The 15,845-nt window shown below is 40.7% G+C and overlaps 1 protein-coding gene across 2 annotated transcripts in view; it reads right to left on the bottom strand.

The window, feature by feature from the left end:
- Positions 1-1,443: 1,443 nt before the first annotated feature.
- Positions 1,444-15,845, bottom strand: part of unm_sa1261 (un-named sa1261) — a 22,173-nt gene continuing 7,771 nt past the window's right edge. For both annotated transcript variants that reach the window (XM_089128880.1, XM_039690633.2), the window contains 3 exons: positions 15,341-15,567; positions 8,782-8,984; positions 1,444-5,857 (listed from right to left, as the gene is read on the bottom strand). In XM_089128880.1, the coding sequence (XP_088985006.1) occupies positions 5,006-5,857; positions 8,782-8,984; positions 15,341-15,512 (1,227 nt within the window). In that variant the 5' untranslated portion in view covers positions 15,513-15,567 and the 3' untranslated portion in view covers positions 1,444-5,005. The remainder of the gene's footprint in view (positions 5,858-8,781; positions 8,985-15,340; positions 15,568-15,845) is intronic.

Here is a 15,845-nt window from a genome sequence, read left to right as displayed (position 1 = left end):
TCTCTCAAAGCAACGGCTGTCCCACTGGATAGTGGACGCCATCGCTTTGTCTTACCAGCAGCTAGGCCGGCCGTGCCCCCTTGGTGTGACGGCCCATTCCACTCGGAGTGTAGCCTCCTCTTGGGCTCTAGCGCACGGCGCCTCGCTAACAGACATCTGCAGAGCTGCAGGCTGGGCGACACCCAACACCTTCGCCAGATTCTATAATCTGCTAATTGAGCCGGTATCCTCTCACGTACTCGTTTCGGCCAGTTCTGGACCCGCTCAGGTGTCTTCGCTTGCTCGCCACTCCACTCCCCGGACTGGATAAGTGCGATATTCCTCAGTTCTTCCATTGAAGTCTTGAGTCCTCCAGCACCGACGATGTGGGCACCACTGCTGTTGCTCTGGATGCTGGCTAGGTGCCTCCATGCGTACGGTTCCCCCATGGTAACCGTCTCATGTGTATTATCCACTGTAAGCCTCTCTGAGCATGTGTCTTCCCTTGGCAAGCCATCTGCCACCCCTGGAGTTGAAATTTTAGCAGCCACCTGCGGTTGGTGCTCCAGTGTCTCCATATGCGTTCCTACGTGGCCATATGAGTATTCTTAAGTCCTCCCTTCGGTAGGCATCTGGTAGCATGTCCCTCCCGGGATATGTTTCCCAGTGTACCCTTGTAATCCTGTGTCAAAGTAGGATCCCTAAAAAAAAAAAAAAAAAAAAAGGGAGGGGTCCAGACTTTCGCAGGGCACTGGAAGACAGCTTGAAGATGGCGTGATGGCACAGACCCCCAATCTCCGTCACTTCTGACGTAACTCGAAGTGACTACGAAAGGGAACGTCTCGGTTACGTATGTAACCCTTGTTCCGTGAGTAGGGAACGGAGACGTTACGTCTCCCTGCCACTTCTGCTGTATCGCTGGGTAGACGCCGAGTTCAGTCTTGGCTCCTCAGCGAAGACATACTGCCAATGCGTTCACTTCCTCCTTTTATACTCACGGAGTAGGGCGGAGTACGCTATGCAAATTTCCGCAGCCCCAAGGCATTGCATGCCATTGGCTCGTTTTTAAATACTCGAAGAGGATTGGCTTTCTATGCGAAACCCCCAATCTCCGTCACTTCTGACGTAACGTCTCCGTTCCCTACTCAGGGAACGAGGGTTACATACGTAACCGAGACGTTTTTCGTTGGACATATTTCTGTAGCCTAATGGTGGTTGATTTATTTTGTTATATCCTGCAATGTGAGGGACTATTTGTATACTTATTTATAATATTCGTAAAGGGAGTGCAATAATATTCTCAGATAATAGGAATGGTAGATTAATATGATTGGACATGAAAAGTAGCCTATATGAACATTGCATTTAAGCATTTCAAAAATCAAAACTGAGCACAGAATGATCCAAATATGATAACAAGCATTTAAAATACTTCAGGAAAAAAAAAACACAAAAGCCACAGCATTCAGTATTTTAGTGTTTATTTCTACAATGTTTCTCCAGAGCAATGTTGATTCATGCAAATATTTCTGGGTTTGCTTTTGTCCTTTCAACGAAAGATTTTCATTATGGTCTTGTATTCTTCATACATTTCGAAGGGTTAAAATGTCTTTCAGTGTAACATTGAGTTTGTTCATGGTTTATTGAGCAAATCAATGTCCTGCCCCATCACTGGTGGCCTGCTGTTGTTCTGCACATGAAGTATACACAAACATTTCTTTTATTATTTGCACATTTGTCATTTTCGACTCCACTGAAACTTGTGCTAATTTGAACGTATTACTACACGATATTAGTCACAATTCCAAAAAAGTAGCACAGATACCAACTTTTCTGTTATATCCATGAAAAATGCCCTTTCAAACATTGTCGTCAACACTTTTATTATTTTAACAACACAAGATCAAAACAGTTCCAGCACATCACCTTTTTGCTACCTTTTTTCAAACAAGAATACAAAATCAAACAAATCTAAAAAAAATGTATAATAATAATTTGCGCAAGACTTGCGTAGAACAGGGTACATTACATTTTATTGGCATTTTAGTCTAAATGCAAAGTATACCAGGTTTAGCAGCTAGTAACATTTTTAATATGTAACTAAAGGCTCAAATAAATTGACTTTATATAGAAATTCAATTGGACCTTCATTCCCTGACACAAAGCAGCAGATTATTTTAGACATCACTAACCCATTATCTATGAAACATAAAAATGACACCTTCATGTTTCCTGCACATATATTAAAAAAACTGGATGTTAAAGACAATATGAAGTGGGGTTTAAAACACATTTTTACAATATTTTTACTAATAACCACAATTAACATTTTTATGTAAAACAGGATGTTTAATGAGCAAAAAATATAGGGCGTCAACTGAATTACTTTGATTGTGAAAAGTATCTCTTACATACATACTGTGCCAGAATTGCCAGAATGAAGTCAGGTGTTTGGAGGGGAGGGTTTGAAGTAAATCAGCAAAATCCCCAGTGTTAAATTAACACTGAGAGTGTGAATTATATAAACTCTGAGCAGTGTTAAATTAAGTTAATGAGTGAATAATTGAGTGATGATTGAGCATTATTGAAGACACCTGATGTTAACAAGCAGAATCACTGAAGGAGAAAAAACTTAATTTTTAAGTCACCGTTATGGTGATCAGAGTTTGGTTTAGTTGGGCTCTTGACCCTTAAATCGTTAACTTTAGATTTTGTTTGGCTGCTGTATGTGACTTACAACAGCCAGATGAACAAATAAAAAAGGTGATCTGATGGTGTTGGTTGTGTTTGTAACATAATCATTATTTGACTTGAATCACTGAACTCCTCGAAAGCATAAATTCTGAGTACAATGAATGCCTTTTCAATTAAATCCAAATGATCAAATAAAAAAAAAATCCCAAATATATTTTATGTAGGCACACACAGACATCAATAATTAGCGTATGAATCTCAGCAATGGTGACAAACAGATCACCTCTGAACATAAGCTCATTATTTATTCATGCAGCAATGCATAATGGGAGCCATGAATGAGTTTTGATTGGTGGCACCCAGAATGCAATGCAACATGCTTTATAATTGTCACCATTGTTGAGATTCATTGGCTAATTATTGATGTCTGTATGTCTTTAAAAAAATGTATAAGAGAAATTTTTAATAAATGATTTTGAATACATTGTAGACGTTAAAAATATTATGCTGTACAAGGTCACTGCTGCTATAATTAATAAAGTAAACCTAACTCAGACATTAGGCTCTATATGAGTTCAGTGATTCAGGTCAAATGATTGTGAAATAATGATTATGTTAAAACACAACCATCACCATCAGATCACCTTTTCTATTAGTTCATCTGGCTGTAGACTCTGGTTGTTGCCTGCCCATGTACTGCAGTCAAACAAAATCTAAAGTTAATCAATTAAGGGTCAAGAGCCCAACTAAAGCAAACATTAATCACCATATTTCTGGTTTTCTCCTTCAGTGATTCTGCTTGTAACATCAGGTGTCTTCAATAATGCTCAATCATCACTCAATTATTCACTTAATTATCTCATTAACTTTAACACTGCTTCAGTGTTCATTTAACACTCAGAGTTTATATAATTCACACTTTTAAGTGTTAATTTAACACTGGGGATTTTGCTGTGTAAGAGTGAAAATATAAAACCTTTTTAGAGGCTGAAATCTTTCATTTATTTATTTGAATAATGTGCAAAGTCGGTAAGACCAGTCGTGCACAGTAAGACCAGAAATGTGTATTAAGATAGTAAATTTTGATTTCATGTTGACTTTTGAATATAACACAGTGAATGGTATACCTGAGAAATCCTTGCACACGTATGTCAACAAGACATCTGTGAAAGAGAACATCATCTGGAAAGCATAGCATTCTTTTTACGCATCGCATACATCTGATAAATATCTTGAAAAAAGCAAATTCATACATAAAAAATGTTGAAACGATCTAATGTCCGATAGGAACTTGTCCAAGACATTGAAAGGGGTCCAATACTGACATCTTTTAGAGGAAATCAAAAAGACGTCTCTAATGAAATACGTGTGCTATCCATGATGCTCAGAGAGAACGCAAAAAAGGAAATGTATGTAATGTGGTATTACGGTATGAACTGTATGTCAACACACAAAGGCTGAAAGGTTTTTCAAGGGTTTTGTACTTCTGGAAGCCATCATGTCTAAATCTCTCTTGTATTTAGCGGGACAGCCCTGTTTCTGAATGCAAGATTTGTACAACTATTTCATTCTAGGTGACGCAGGGCCAAGTACTGCATGCCTAAATAGAGAGGAATTACATGGATTGCATCTATACGTTTCTCTGAAGAGAGTTTTGCATTTACCATTCAAACCTTCGGGTTTCAGTTTCCTGCAATTAAGTGAGTTTTTTTTTTTTTTTTTGCTAGTTTCAGATTAATAGAGAGCAAACTGAGATTTGACAGTGTGGTTTCTCCAAAATATTATATTTAAACACTGTAATGCTACAGTATTAAATAAATAACAAAAAGGCCAAGACCTAAATGAATAATACAACACACGTATAAAGTAATCAATAAGTCATATCCACTGACCGACCACAGGGATACACAAGCACGAAACAATACCAACACAGCTCCAACTGTGCTTCTGAAACCACGTTAAGTCTCCACTTTAGCCGTTTTTTCCAACCAGTCTTTCCAATCATTTTCTCGCCAAAAAAGTCAACATATTGCTCCATATTTCCATAGAAGAGTTTTTTCCCCAATTCTTCCAAAGTTGTCAATGTCGTTTTGGTCTAATTATACGTGGAAAACATGGTTGATGCACAATCAGCAGGCTTAGTTGATTGTCTAACACGTTCCCTCAGAGATACTCTTCATCGGGAACAGTTTCACGCTGTCAACTCTCCTTGGGATGCTCTTGGAGCACTTGTACGCACTTTTCCTAATGATGCTTCGCAAGGACTTGAGTCCTTATTGTCATCTAGTGATCCCAAGTACTTGTGCAAGGTAGGTTAATTCAAGTGACCTCTCTACACGCATATTTCAATTGGCGTTGTGACCAGGATTCGACCACTGTTGCCATTGCTGTCACGGGAGACACGCTCATAGCCGCCATTGGAGGAAGCCGAGCTGTTGGTGGATGTAGACGAGAAGTGCGCCATCACCGGCTCCATCACGATCCCTTTAGCAACCCCACATACAGGCGACAAGCTCTGTTGCTTCAATCGGTCCACCAACTCGTCTTCTTCAGAGGAAGAGGAGCTAAGCTCAGCCTGACGGCCGTTCATCACCGCGCCGCCGTTGCAGTTCCCGCCCGAGGCGTGTGTCGTGTTCCCGTTCTCCGTGTCCAGCATCCAGCAGTTGCTGAAGTAGCTAAAGACTTCTTTGACGGAGCATCGGTGGTCCTGCTCGATGGACAGCAGACAGCGAAACATGCGGAGCGCATCGTCAGTGAAACGACGCCACTGCGAAGGCACTGCGCTGGACCGCCTCCGCCGCTGCTGCCAGCGCACGAACTCCTCGTAGAAGGCGTCGGACGGCAACGCTTTCTCCCATGGGAAGTTCCCGGTGAGCATGCAGAACAGAAGCACGCCAAAGGCCCACACGTCGGTGCTGTAGTCCACGCACAGGCCCTCCTGTCGACCGGGGTCGCACAGTTCTGGCGCCGTGTACGGGATGGTCCCGCTAACCCGCTTCACCGGAGAGCCGGCGCGCCTCGTCATGCCAAAGTCTGAGAGTTTCACCTTCCGGCAATCCTTGTCAAAGATGAGGACGTTCTCTGGCTTTATGTCACGATGCACCAGCTTCTTGCAGTGCAGGTAATCCAGAGCAATCGCCACCTGGTGCACACACCGCTTGGCAACGTTCTCCGGCAGTCCCACCTGCGCACAACGAGAGAGTACAGAATTAGAAGCCAAGTGGTTACATAATGGATATTATCATGATTCTCACAGACTGACAAATCTGAAGACTTTTTGTAATGCAGCAACAAGTTTGGAGGGAACACAAAGTCCTCATTTAGTTGCCAACAAAGGCACTGTTGCCAACTATGTTCAAAGAGAAGTAGCTGAAGACAGCTCAGAAACGTGCTAAATCTCGCTAGAGAGTGGCTACATATATCAATTATATAAGTATATAGTTCATATATCAGTGACTTTTTTTACACAAAAAAAAAATTGAACCATCACTGAACTTACTTAAACTGGATTATTTCTTCTAGAAACAGTTACATCATTTTTTTGTTATCATGACAAAGCTGCTTTGAAACAATCTGTATTGTAAAAAGCGCTACATAAATAATGTAGCTTGACTTGAATAAATGCTAATTTACATTTACATTTCTTTGTTTCTCTCCTACTCTCTGTGTTCACATACTTTATTTTAATACAGCCTAATCCCCTATAAATCTGTTCTCATTTACATATTCTCTGTTTATATTGTCAGGCGATGGAACGAGAATATGAAATAGTGACTGAAACAAAGCCCATTAAGATTATGTGTGTCACTTCCAAGCTGCTGCTCTATTTACATGATTTATATTTATATTAAAATGATCGGTTTTCTTTCTTATTATTTCTTTGACTGCGCACAGCCTCAACTGAATGTGCTGATCATCTTAGCTATTCTCTGAATGGAGGCTGGAGCAGGTGAAGAGATAGTTGTGCATGTAGTGGGAACGCATGACCCCATGCTCATGGGAAAGTACAAGTCTGGGAAACTAGATAGAGGTTTGCCACTTGGCGCCTTTTTTAAAAAAAAAAAAGTTGTTTTAAAAGTCGCTTAATTTAGCGTCAAAATTGCTAACACTGAACAAAGTAAAAAGGATATACAAAGATGCAAAATACCAATTCAAATTGAACAAAACCCTAACCATCCATGTAAATCACCCTGCGGCATTTGAGCTACACACATGAATGAAACTCAAATCATGCTTCACACCTAGGAGAGGATAATTAAAGGGTAATTCCACCGGTGGAGACATGAATATGTATTGAAAGTTGGTCATTTATGTAGTAGAATAGTATCATAAATTTCTAATTTGGGTCCTTCTTGGCCGATAAAAGGCAGAAAATGACTTTTTAGTGCTTTTGGATTGTAGACAACAATGCCCATAGTGCATTGCAAAGCTCAGCACCACAGGCCACTCCCACTACTCCGCCCATCATTGTAGACTAGAGTCAGAGCCCGTCTGACGGAGAGCCTTAGCACTTCCTATTAGCCCTGTTGTGTATAATCCTGGTTGCAGTTCCATTAGAATTCCACTGGAGGTGATCGCGGGCAAGAGCAGAATGAATGGGAGTCTATGGGGCTAAACGGCTAAATGTGTCTCTTTCACCTGCTTGTCGTTAAATCAAAATAGATTTTATTGTTGATTCCGCAAGTTCAATATTGATTACAGGCCAAAAGTCGAATGAACGAGTACTTGTGTCCATTTGATTTCTTACAGGTTAGGCTGTTGTTGGCCGGAACACGCTAGCATTCTGCTATTGTGTGACGTCATCACAGTTTTGAACGGATTCTTAGAACAGATAAGTGAACTTAAAAATGCAATTTTCAGCTGAGTGTATTATCTTAGCCCTCCCTTTTGAATGCAACTTTCAAATTACTTGACAAAAAATTACATCCTGAGAAAAGTGGATTTCTGGGGGTGAAACCCCATTGACTCCCATTCATTCTGCACTCGACCGCCAGCACCCCCGCATGGACAGAGACGTGATACTCCAGCCAGTCCAGAAACCGGAAGTAACCAGCCAGTGCCAATTCTCTTCAATTAGACATTCTCTGCTAGAGTTGAGCTCCACTCTACGCTACCGCCTGGAAATCATTTCCCACAATGAAATCAGATAATGCGCGCTAATAAAATATGACGCCATAAGAGCGTCAAGGCGGCGCCCACGCCATCACCCAATGGATAGGCATGATTCTATATGGGCGCTCTTGCTAACTCGCTCTAGATTCCGGGAGATTTTAACTAATTTGCGGGCATCAGGGAGCCGTTATCAATATGCGGGAGACTCCCGGAACGTCTGATAGCGAGGGGATTGGGTATTCAGTACCTTCGTCCATATTTTCACAAAGTTTCTGCCGGTGAAATCAGACGCACTGGCTCTGATCTGTGATAGGTCTGTTAGCGCATTAGGCCCAACCCCCTATGGGCGGGTTTGAAAGGGTGGGATCTAGTGCTTGTAATCTTTACAGAAATCCCCCCTCTTACACTTCCTCCTAGAATGACGTAAAATGATGATTTTTGCATCATTGTAGGAGGAAGTGAAAAAGGTAAATAGCAGATTTCTCTCGTCTCGGGGGAAAATGAGAGAGTGTTGCACGACCATTCAATAGTATGACTGGATTTCTAACAATGGAAATCTTAATGCTTAAGGGAGGGGGAAAATCCCATAGATTTGCATTAAAGGAGGCACCTGAGTCATATCTAAAGGCAAGACTATCATTTAGATACTTCAGAATGAGCTCTTTTGGCTTAATGCAAGTAAGCAACCACCCAGAACACCCAAGCAATGCATTAACAACCAGTCTAAAAACTGCACCAGTTACCCAGGCACCCTGTCAATCACCCAAAACAACCAATAACACCGATTTACATTGCTTTATATGACTCAAATTTTCTTCAAATGTTTATGATAATGGTACAACATAGTGTGATAATGGTACAACAAAGTTTTCAATTCAACATACTGTTCAATAAGAAATGAAAAATCATTTCAATGCTTTAATTTAGGACTTTTTAAGTATGAATATGTCCATTAGAAGAGATTCAAGCGAGGTAAAGAAGTTCTCGTTGTCTCACCTGCGGAGGTATGATGTCAAAGAGATCGCCTGCCAGCGCATACTCTTGAGCGAAGATGTAGTATTCATCAGTCTCGAAGGCAATGCCAAACATGTTGATGATGAAAGGACAGGGTGACAGGTAAAGAGAGATGCTGTACTCGCGAAGGAAACTCTTCAGCTTCGTGGTTTTCTTTCGCAAGAATTTCAGGGCCATTTTCGTGCCTGGAGGGAAGGAATAGAGTTAGAGGTTAACATTGCTTAGCTTTTAAAGCATTGCTGATTATTCCGCCGCTGACACGAAGCTAAAGATCTGAATGTGCTCTTTTTAAATGTCACGCAGAGACAATGTCAAGTCATGTATTAATATGGAAATAACTTTCCAGGGTAATAGCTTTCTTTGACTATAAATTCTAAAGAAAGTTTGAAAGGATTTGAAAGCAAGAACCACTAACATTAATCTATTTTCTGTTGGTAGATTCTGCTCTAGCTTTTTTTTTTTTGCTCATTGAAGCCATGAAAGTAAGAATGCAAACAGATCTAGCTACACACGTTTGACTAATTGCATTGTTCAACTGCATTAAACACACTGTATCATGTAAGGGAACCAGTAGACCTGACACGTTTGGAGGGTTTGCTTTGGAACCTGGTGTGTTTTCTCCCTTAGTTCGGTTTGTCTAGTCATATATGAACACAACAATCACCCTTGGATCTGCAGCAAAATAATCAGTCCAAGATTGCCTGAAAGAGGCGGTCTGGGCCGCTTGAAAACGAACTCTGGAGTGGTTCACTTGTGGTGAGAAAGCAATCCAACCCAATGGACCAACGAACTAGGCGAATTGGCGACCTGTCTGACCAAGACCCTCACAATCGTCCAACCCCCCCAGCCCTAGCCCCAACCCCAACCAGTTATTTACATTACATGAAAGGCATAAGCGTTTGTTTTGCAAATGCCTCTCAAAATGAATCCTCCACCCCCAACTTTGCTAAAAATGGCGCAGTGGATAAGACACATGCCTTTGGTGTGAGAGACCCGGGTTCGAATCCACTGTGAGACACCAATGTGTCCCTGAGCAAGACCTTAACCCCTAGTTGCTCCAGAGGCGTGCGACTTCGGACATATATAGCAATTGTAAGTCGCTTTGGATAAAAGCGTCAGCTAAATGAACAAATGTAAATGTAAATGAATCATGGGTTAATCTGGAACAAAGACGAAGTCAAATGCCAAATTGAAACTTGATCAGACAAACATATTTCAGAACAACTTTCTAAGACAGGAAAATATCCAAGTTTGCAAGGTGTTTAGCAAGCGTCTCTAAGAGATGGGGTTAAATCTGATTTAATCCTGACATTTGACTGCTATGAGCAGAATCCCGGAGGCGGGAATATAAATTGCGCTTTAACCAATAAGAGGACAGTTTACTCACACGTGACTTGAATTTTGGTCCATTTGGAAATGCTGCCAACAATTGTAATCCCCATTTAGGACTAAAGCAAGCGATCTACAGGTCTGAAAACACCCTTAGATATCTACATGCAGAACTGTGTCTCCCACTTGGTTTTCTGTAATGAATAATAATTACTTTTAGATTTTGTAGGTCTGATTACAAAATCTACACATTTCCACCAATTTCCCCAGTGTTCACAGACACTTGTGCCATACTTTGAATGAGTATTTCAATTTTTGAGGCATATTCACTCACTAAATGGAACAAACTGTCATTTTCAGTCACATAGTCTCGCCAATGTCTAGAACGAAAAAGACAGATTTTGCTTTGCATAACGCTGCAGATGGTTAGCAGCTGCTAAACACATAAAAGGAAGGTCAAATGCCAAGAGGAACCCCCGCCCCCAACTTTGCTATTACATAACACAACAGATAGCAGAAGCTGCCTGTGTGTACAAGATAAAGGCCTTAACAAAGGACCTTCATTATAAGCACAGCCGACAGTTGCACCTGCTCAGGCAGATGATAGGGGCTTTTGCACCCAAGGAACCTGTTCATAGTTCCATAAACTTTCTTTTTGGCTTGTTTGCAGCGCAGGGACTGGGAATGAATTTAGTTCTAGCAACACCGTTTGGAGGAACTAAATTAGCTCCTACTTCAGAGTAGGGTCTAAACCAACACAATAGAAACTACCAATGAGGTAAGTGTACGCTGACTGGAACCATTTTGAAAAACCATGCACAATTTAAACGGTTAGTTCATCCAAAAATGAAAATTAAGTCATTAATTACTCACCCCCATGCTGTACAAACCCCGTAAGACCTTCGTTCGTCTTCGGAACACAAATAAAGATATTTTTGATTAAATTTGAGAGGTGGACCACTACTACATAGGCTGCCTAAGGGATCGAAACTTGACGGTCTAGATCTAGAAAGTCAATGAAGAAAATGTTTGAATATTCCATGTGACTACAGTGGTTCCACTATAAGCTTATCAAGCGACGAAAATATTTTTTGTGCGAAAAAAAAAAAAACGACTTTATTCGACTATTCCTTTTCTTCCTTCTGGGCCTGAGACGAGAGTTCAAGAGATTTCCATGACGCATGCGCGAGAATTGCGTTATTTTTCTACTACTTATTGTGCAATTTTCGTTATTCACAATCAAGTTCGTAATATTGCAATCAAGTTATTGAATATCGTAATCAAGTTATTTTTGATTAAATTTGCTATCACTGCTATAGGCTCCTAAAAGATTGAAACTCGAAGGCCCAGAAAGTCATTGAAGAAATATTCCATGTGACTACAGTGGCTCAACTAAGTTTATCAAGCGACGAGAATACTTTTTGTGCGGAAATAAAACAAAAATAACGACTTTATTCGACTATTCCTTTTCTTCCTTCTGGGCCTGAGACGAGAGTTCAAGAGATTTCCACGACGCATGCGCGAGAATTGCGTTATTTGTGCAATTCTCGCGCATGCGTCGTGGAAATCTCTTGAACTCTCGTCTCAGGCCCATAGCAATAGTGATAGCAAATTTAATCAAAAATATCTTAATTTGTGTTCCGAAGATGAACGAAGGTCTTACGGGGTTGGTACAGCATGGGGGTGAGTAATTAATGACTTAATTTTCATCCCTTAAAAGTGTAAAGTGTTTTATATTGTTACAAGACATAAACAGAAGGCTAATGTTAACGGCATTTACCTGTTACCTTTGTCTGCGGTGTTGTGTTGTTTAGCGCTGCAAGTTGTCGTAGGAGATTTCGTCTTTTAGCCCTCTCCATCGCATAACTTAAACGTCTACATTCCACCACGAATCCCAAAACAAAACACAGCTCCGATCACGCCGTCCTCCATTCTCCAGTTGTTGAGTTTGTTGACTTAAATGACGTCACTGTCGGCTGGCTTACGTTACTTCAGAGTTCTTACTGGCGGAGCGAATACAACCAGGAAAATGGCCCTAAGGGAAATTTAGTTCTCTGGTGGCTAGATCCATTAACTGCGAACGCTCCTAATGTGGGACTGCAGGTGGAACCTAATTGGGAATTGACGCATTACAATTTGTAGTTGATCACAGAAAACACAAACGCAGTACATATTTCTGATGTACTGAGATACTACACACTCTAAAAAATGCTGGGTTGTTTTAACCCAATTTTGGGTCAAATACGGACAAACCCAAATGTTGGGTTAAAAATTTAATTAAAAAATTGAACCCACTGGTTGGGTTTTCCCATATTTGACCCAAAACTGAGGTGAAACAACCCAGCATTTTTAGAGTCCAGTGTAAGATTTGTCAAGACATGTAATGGTTTGATTAACTCTTTGTTGACATATTTCCTATATATACACACCTAACGGCTTGTCCTTTTTTTAAATAGCAAAAAGACTTTTTAAATAATCAGAGCCTGGTAATCCATGATGTTATCCATGCTAGGTGATATTCTGAATGTCTGAACTTTCTACTTGGAAAAGTGTAATTGATCACCACTTGAAGTCAGACTTTCAACTTGGGAAATTGTGCAGAAATCCATAATTAAGTTCTCACAGGTATATGACATCAGTTAATGATAAACATTCACTTTTAAGCCATTAAAATGCATCAGTTCCTCCATTACAAGATAAATAGGCCGTAGGTGTGTAAAACACAGTATGAAATGATCCTCTCTGCTGATTATCGTACACTTGCAGAACAAATGTTAGTATTGCACAGCATTGTTTATCCTCTGCAATTTAGTTGCTTGGAGACGTCCGTTGTTCACAAACTGAAACGATAGCACTCTACAACCTTCGGGAAATAGAACATTTTAGTGGTCAGAAGTCAGGGATGTTATGTACAACCTGTAGGAGTATTGGATGGAGCGCAGTATTAAAGAGGTACAGTAAAACACAACCCTGAGCAGTAGATCATTTCACCAATATTCGAATCCATTTCAATAGAAGAGACAAACGATATATACTGTCAGGTATTAGAGCAACTATCCTGAGATGTACATTTTCTGACAGCTCACGAGACGAGTTCTGCTGAGGCCAGCGGGATAGTGGATTACTGGAACTGCCCCCATAATGCATTGCAGCATCAGTCCTCTAAGTATGGCCCATCCTGCATGTAAATAATGAATAAGGTGAGACTGATGGGGATTTTGGATGCTGACAGATGGCGTGTTTTGCATCTCTTTGAAATCTGGAGAATGCACAAGCCAAACGGGGGCACCTTATAGGCTGGAGACCATCAATACGCTTCGAAAAATGAAAAGTAAACATGACGTCTGGATCAGAACATGTCAACCTGAAACTGTAGCTGGCAGGAGGTGCTTGTTTTTTTAAGCTATGCCTTCATGATGGTCACTATCATACCGTATGTTTTGGTAGTTCGTTGCCAGATTTGGTAGCTGGTGTTCCAACAACAAGAATTCCTTGGCCATGAAGCACCTCCAGACAAAAAACATGTTGGCCGACTAGCCTCACCATCTCATTTCACAAAGAACAGCATGGGACATACTGTAATCGCATTTAGTTTACTTAAGTTTTTTTTTTTTTTAGTTTAGTTACATGGAGAACGGCATTTGTATTTGTCTGGTGAAACAAGTCAAACAAACTAAACTTCCATGTCAGATTGACAGATTGTCCTCGCGTGAAAGCGTACGTGGTCTAGAGAATCTTGAATAATATAATAGATGACTGATAAATAATGCATTTCATAGGATGGAGATAAATGTGTGAATGTGTGTTTGTATGTGTAGGTGGATTTCCTTTTTGTGTACAAACATTCTCTGTCAGTTTGAATGGGAAAAATTCACATAGGGAAGAAAATCCACAAATGAGATCCTGTTCATATTTTAAGACATCAATTACTATTAAACGGAGAGCAAAGTCAGCAGAAGACCCAGTAGCATTCGAGTATGTACTGCTTTTATGGTGCTTGGCAGACCCTGGTCATTATGAACTCGCATATACTTCCATTACTTATAGTTTCTAAACTGTAAAAAAAAAAAAAGTCCTGTAAATGAATGGTAAAAAAAAAAAAAAAAAAAAACTGATCACGATAATGGTGACTCCAAATTGTATTATTTTCAATAAAACAACATCTAAACCTCTGTTCATTCTCAACAAGAACTACTTTACGTGTATGAAATAAATTGGTTTCACACTGAAAGGGCCTTAAGGCCGTGTGTCCACCAAAGCATTTTTCCACGCGCCCACCGTACGTTTTCAATTGTTTTCAATGGGAGCGCCGCGTTTTTTTAAACGCCATGAGCGTACCGAAGCGCTGAGCGTTTTTTTCAAGCTGAAGCGCCGAACGCTCAGCATTTATACTGGTCGCTGTGAGTTGAAAAATGTTCAACTTTGGATAAAACACAGCGCTCATCACTGTCACTTTTTACCCAGCCGTCCAATCACAGTGGAGGAGGGGCGGGACTAAACCACACTGACCAACAGTCACAACATTCAACTGCTGCGGATATTCTGTATCATAGAAACGAAACGTCTCAACGGAAAAAACGCAGCGCTACCAAAACGCTCTCAAGCGGCCAAAGCACGGCGTCTTCAGCAGAGCGTCTAGCGTTTTCAGCTGGATAAAAACGCTTTGGTGGACACACGGCCTAAGGCTGTGGCTGGAAGTCAGTTCTTGTGTTTCTGCTCATCTCTACTCTTTTTTCTGGTCTTGTTTCTCTGTTCTTCAGTGGTTCTGCTTGTCAGGTGTTCATCAGTGTCTGAATTAACTCAAATATTTTTATTCACTCTTTCAAGTGGACTATATTAGTGAACTAATGTAAGGGAATAGTGAATGAGGTTATAGGGATACAGCCTCTAAAAGTCGACTTTGAGCACTGTTAATTCACAGTATATCCCTGTAGGATACTTTCTCGAAAATGCCAAATATTACCCATAATCCATTGTTTTCTATTGTGTATATTACTGTTTTAATGGGAAATGCTATGATACTGTCAGAATTTGGCCGTTTTTTTACAGCAAGGTTATACAGTGTAGATACGTTTTTTTTTAGAAAGATGTTTCATCTCAACAATTGGCATGTTGTTGAAAAGCCATTGATAAACATTCGGTACTCCTATACCCTCATAAAATCATCAAGCCCCGTCTATAGCATCCCTGATGTCCATTCCCTTCAACCTACCTCTGATCTTGTGTATGACCAGGTCCACCTTGCCGTAGGTGCCTTTCCCAAGCTCCCTGATGACCTCATAGTATTTATTAAAGTCCAGCTTCTCCAGGTTCTCGGCAGTGATGAGCTGCAGCTCTTCCAGGATGTCAATAGAGGAACGGGACATGTGAGGTGAGGAGCTCATTATTCCAGAGACAGAGAGAGGCCGGTTACCACGACAACGGCGATGATTTAAAAATCTAAAGGCAGGAGAAGGAAAAAAGAGGAGATTGTTGATATACATGATACAATACCCTAAAATACCAATTTCCACACCTAGGGCAGCTGAACCTGATTGCATTGGACACACACTTTATCAGTAACATCACAGATACAGAGATTGCATTGGTTAGCAACGCAAACAAGTCTTTATATAACCTCATGCATCCTACAGTTCACTGATCTTCTTTCGGTTCTGTGGAGGCCCTTTCATGTGCACGACATCACAGACTGTATCTCAAATGAGAACGCATGAGAG

The sequence above is a fragment of the Pimephales promelas genome, chromosome 3 (assembly GCF_988280905.1).
Source record: "Pimephales promelas chromosome 3, fPimPro1.hap1.1, whole genome shotgun sequence".
NCBI classification, from domain to species: domain Eukaryota; kingdom Metazoa; phylum Chordata; class Actinopteri; order Cypriniformes; family Leuciscidae; genus Pimephales; species Pimephales promelas.
Note: the sequence above shows the minus strand (reverse complement) of the source record. Positions and strands in the feature narration are given on the sequence as shown.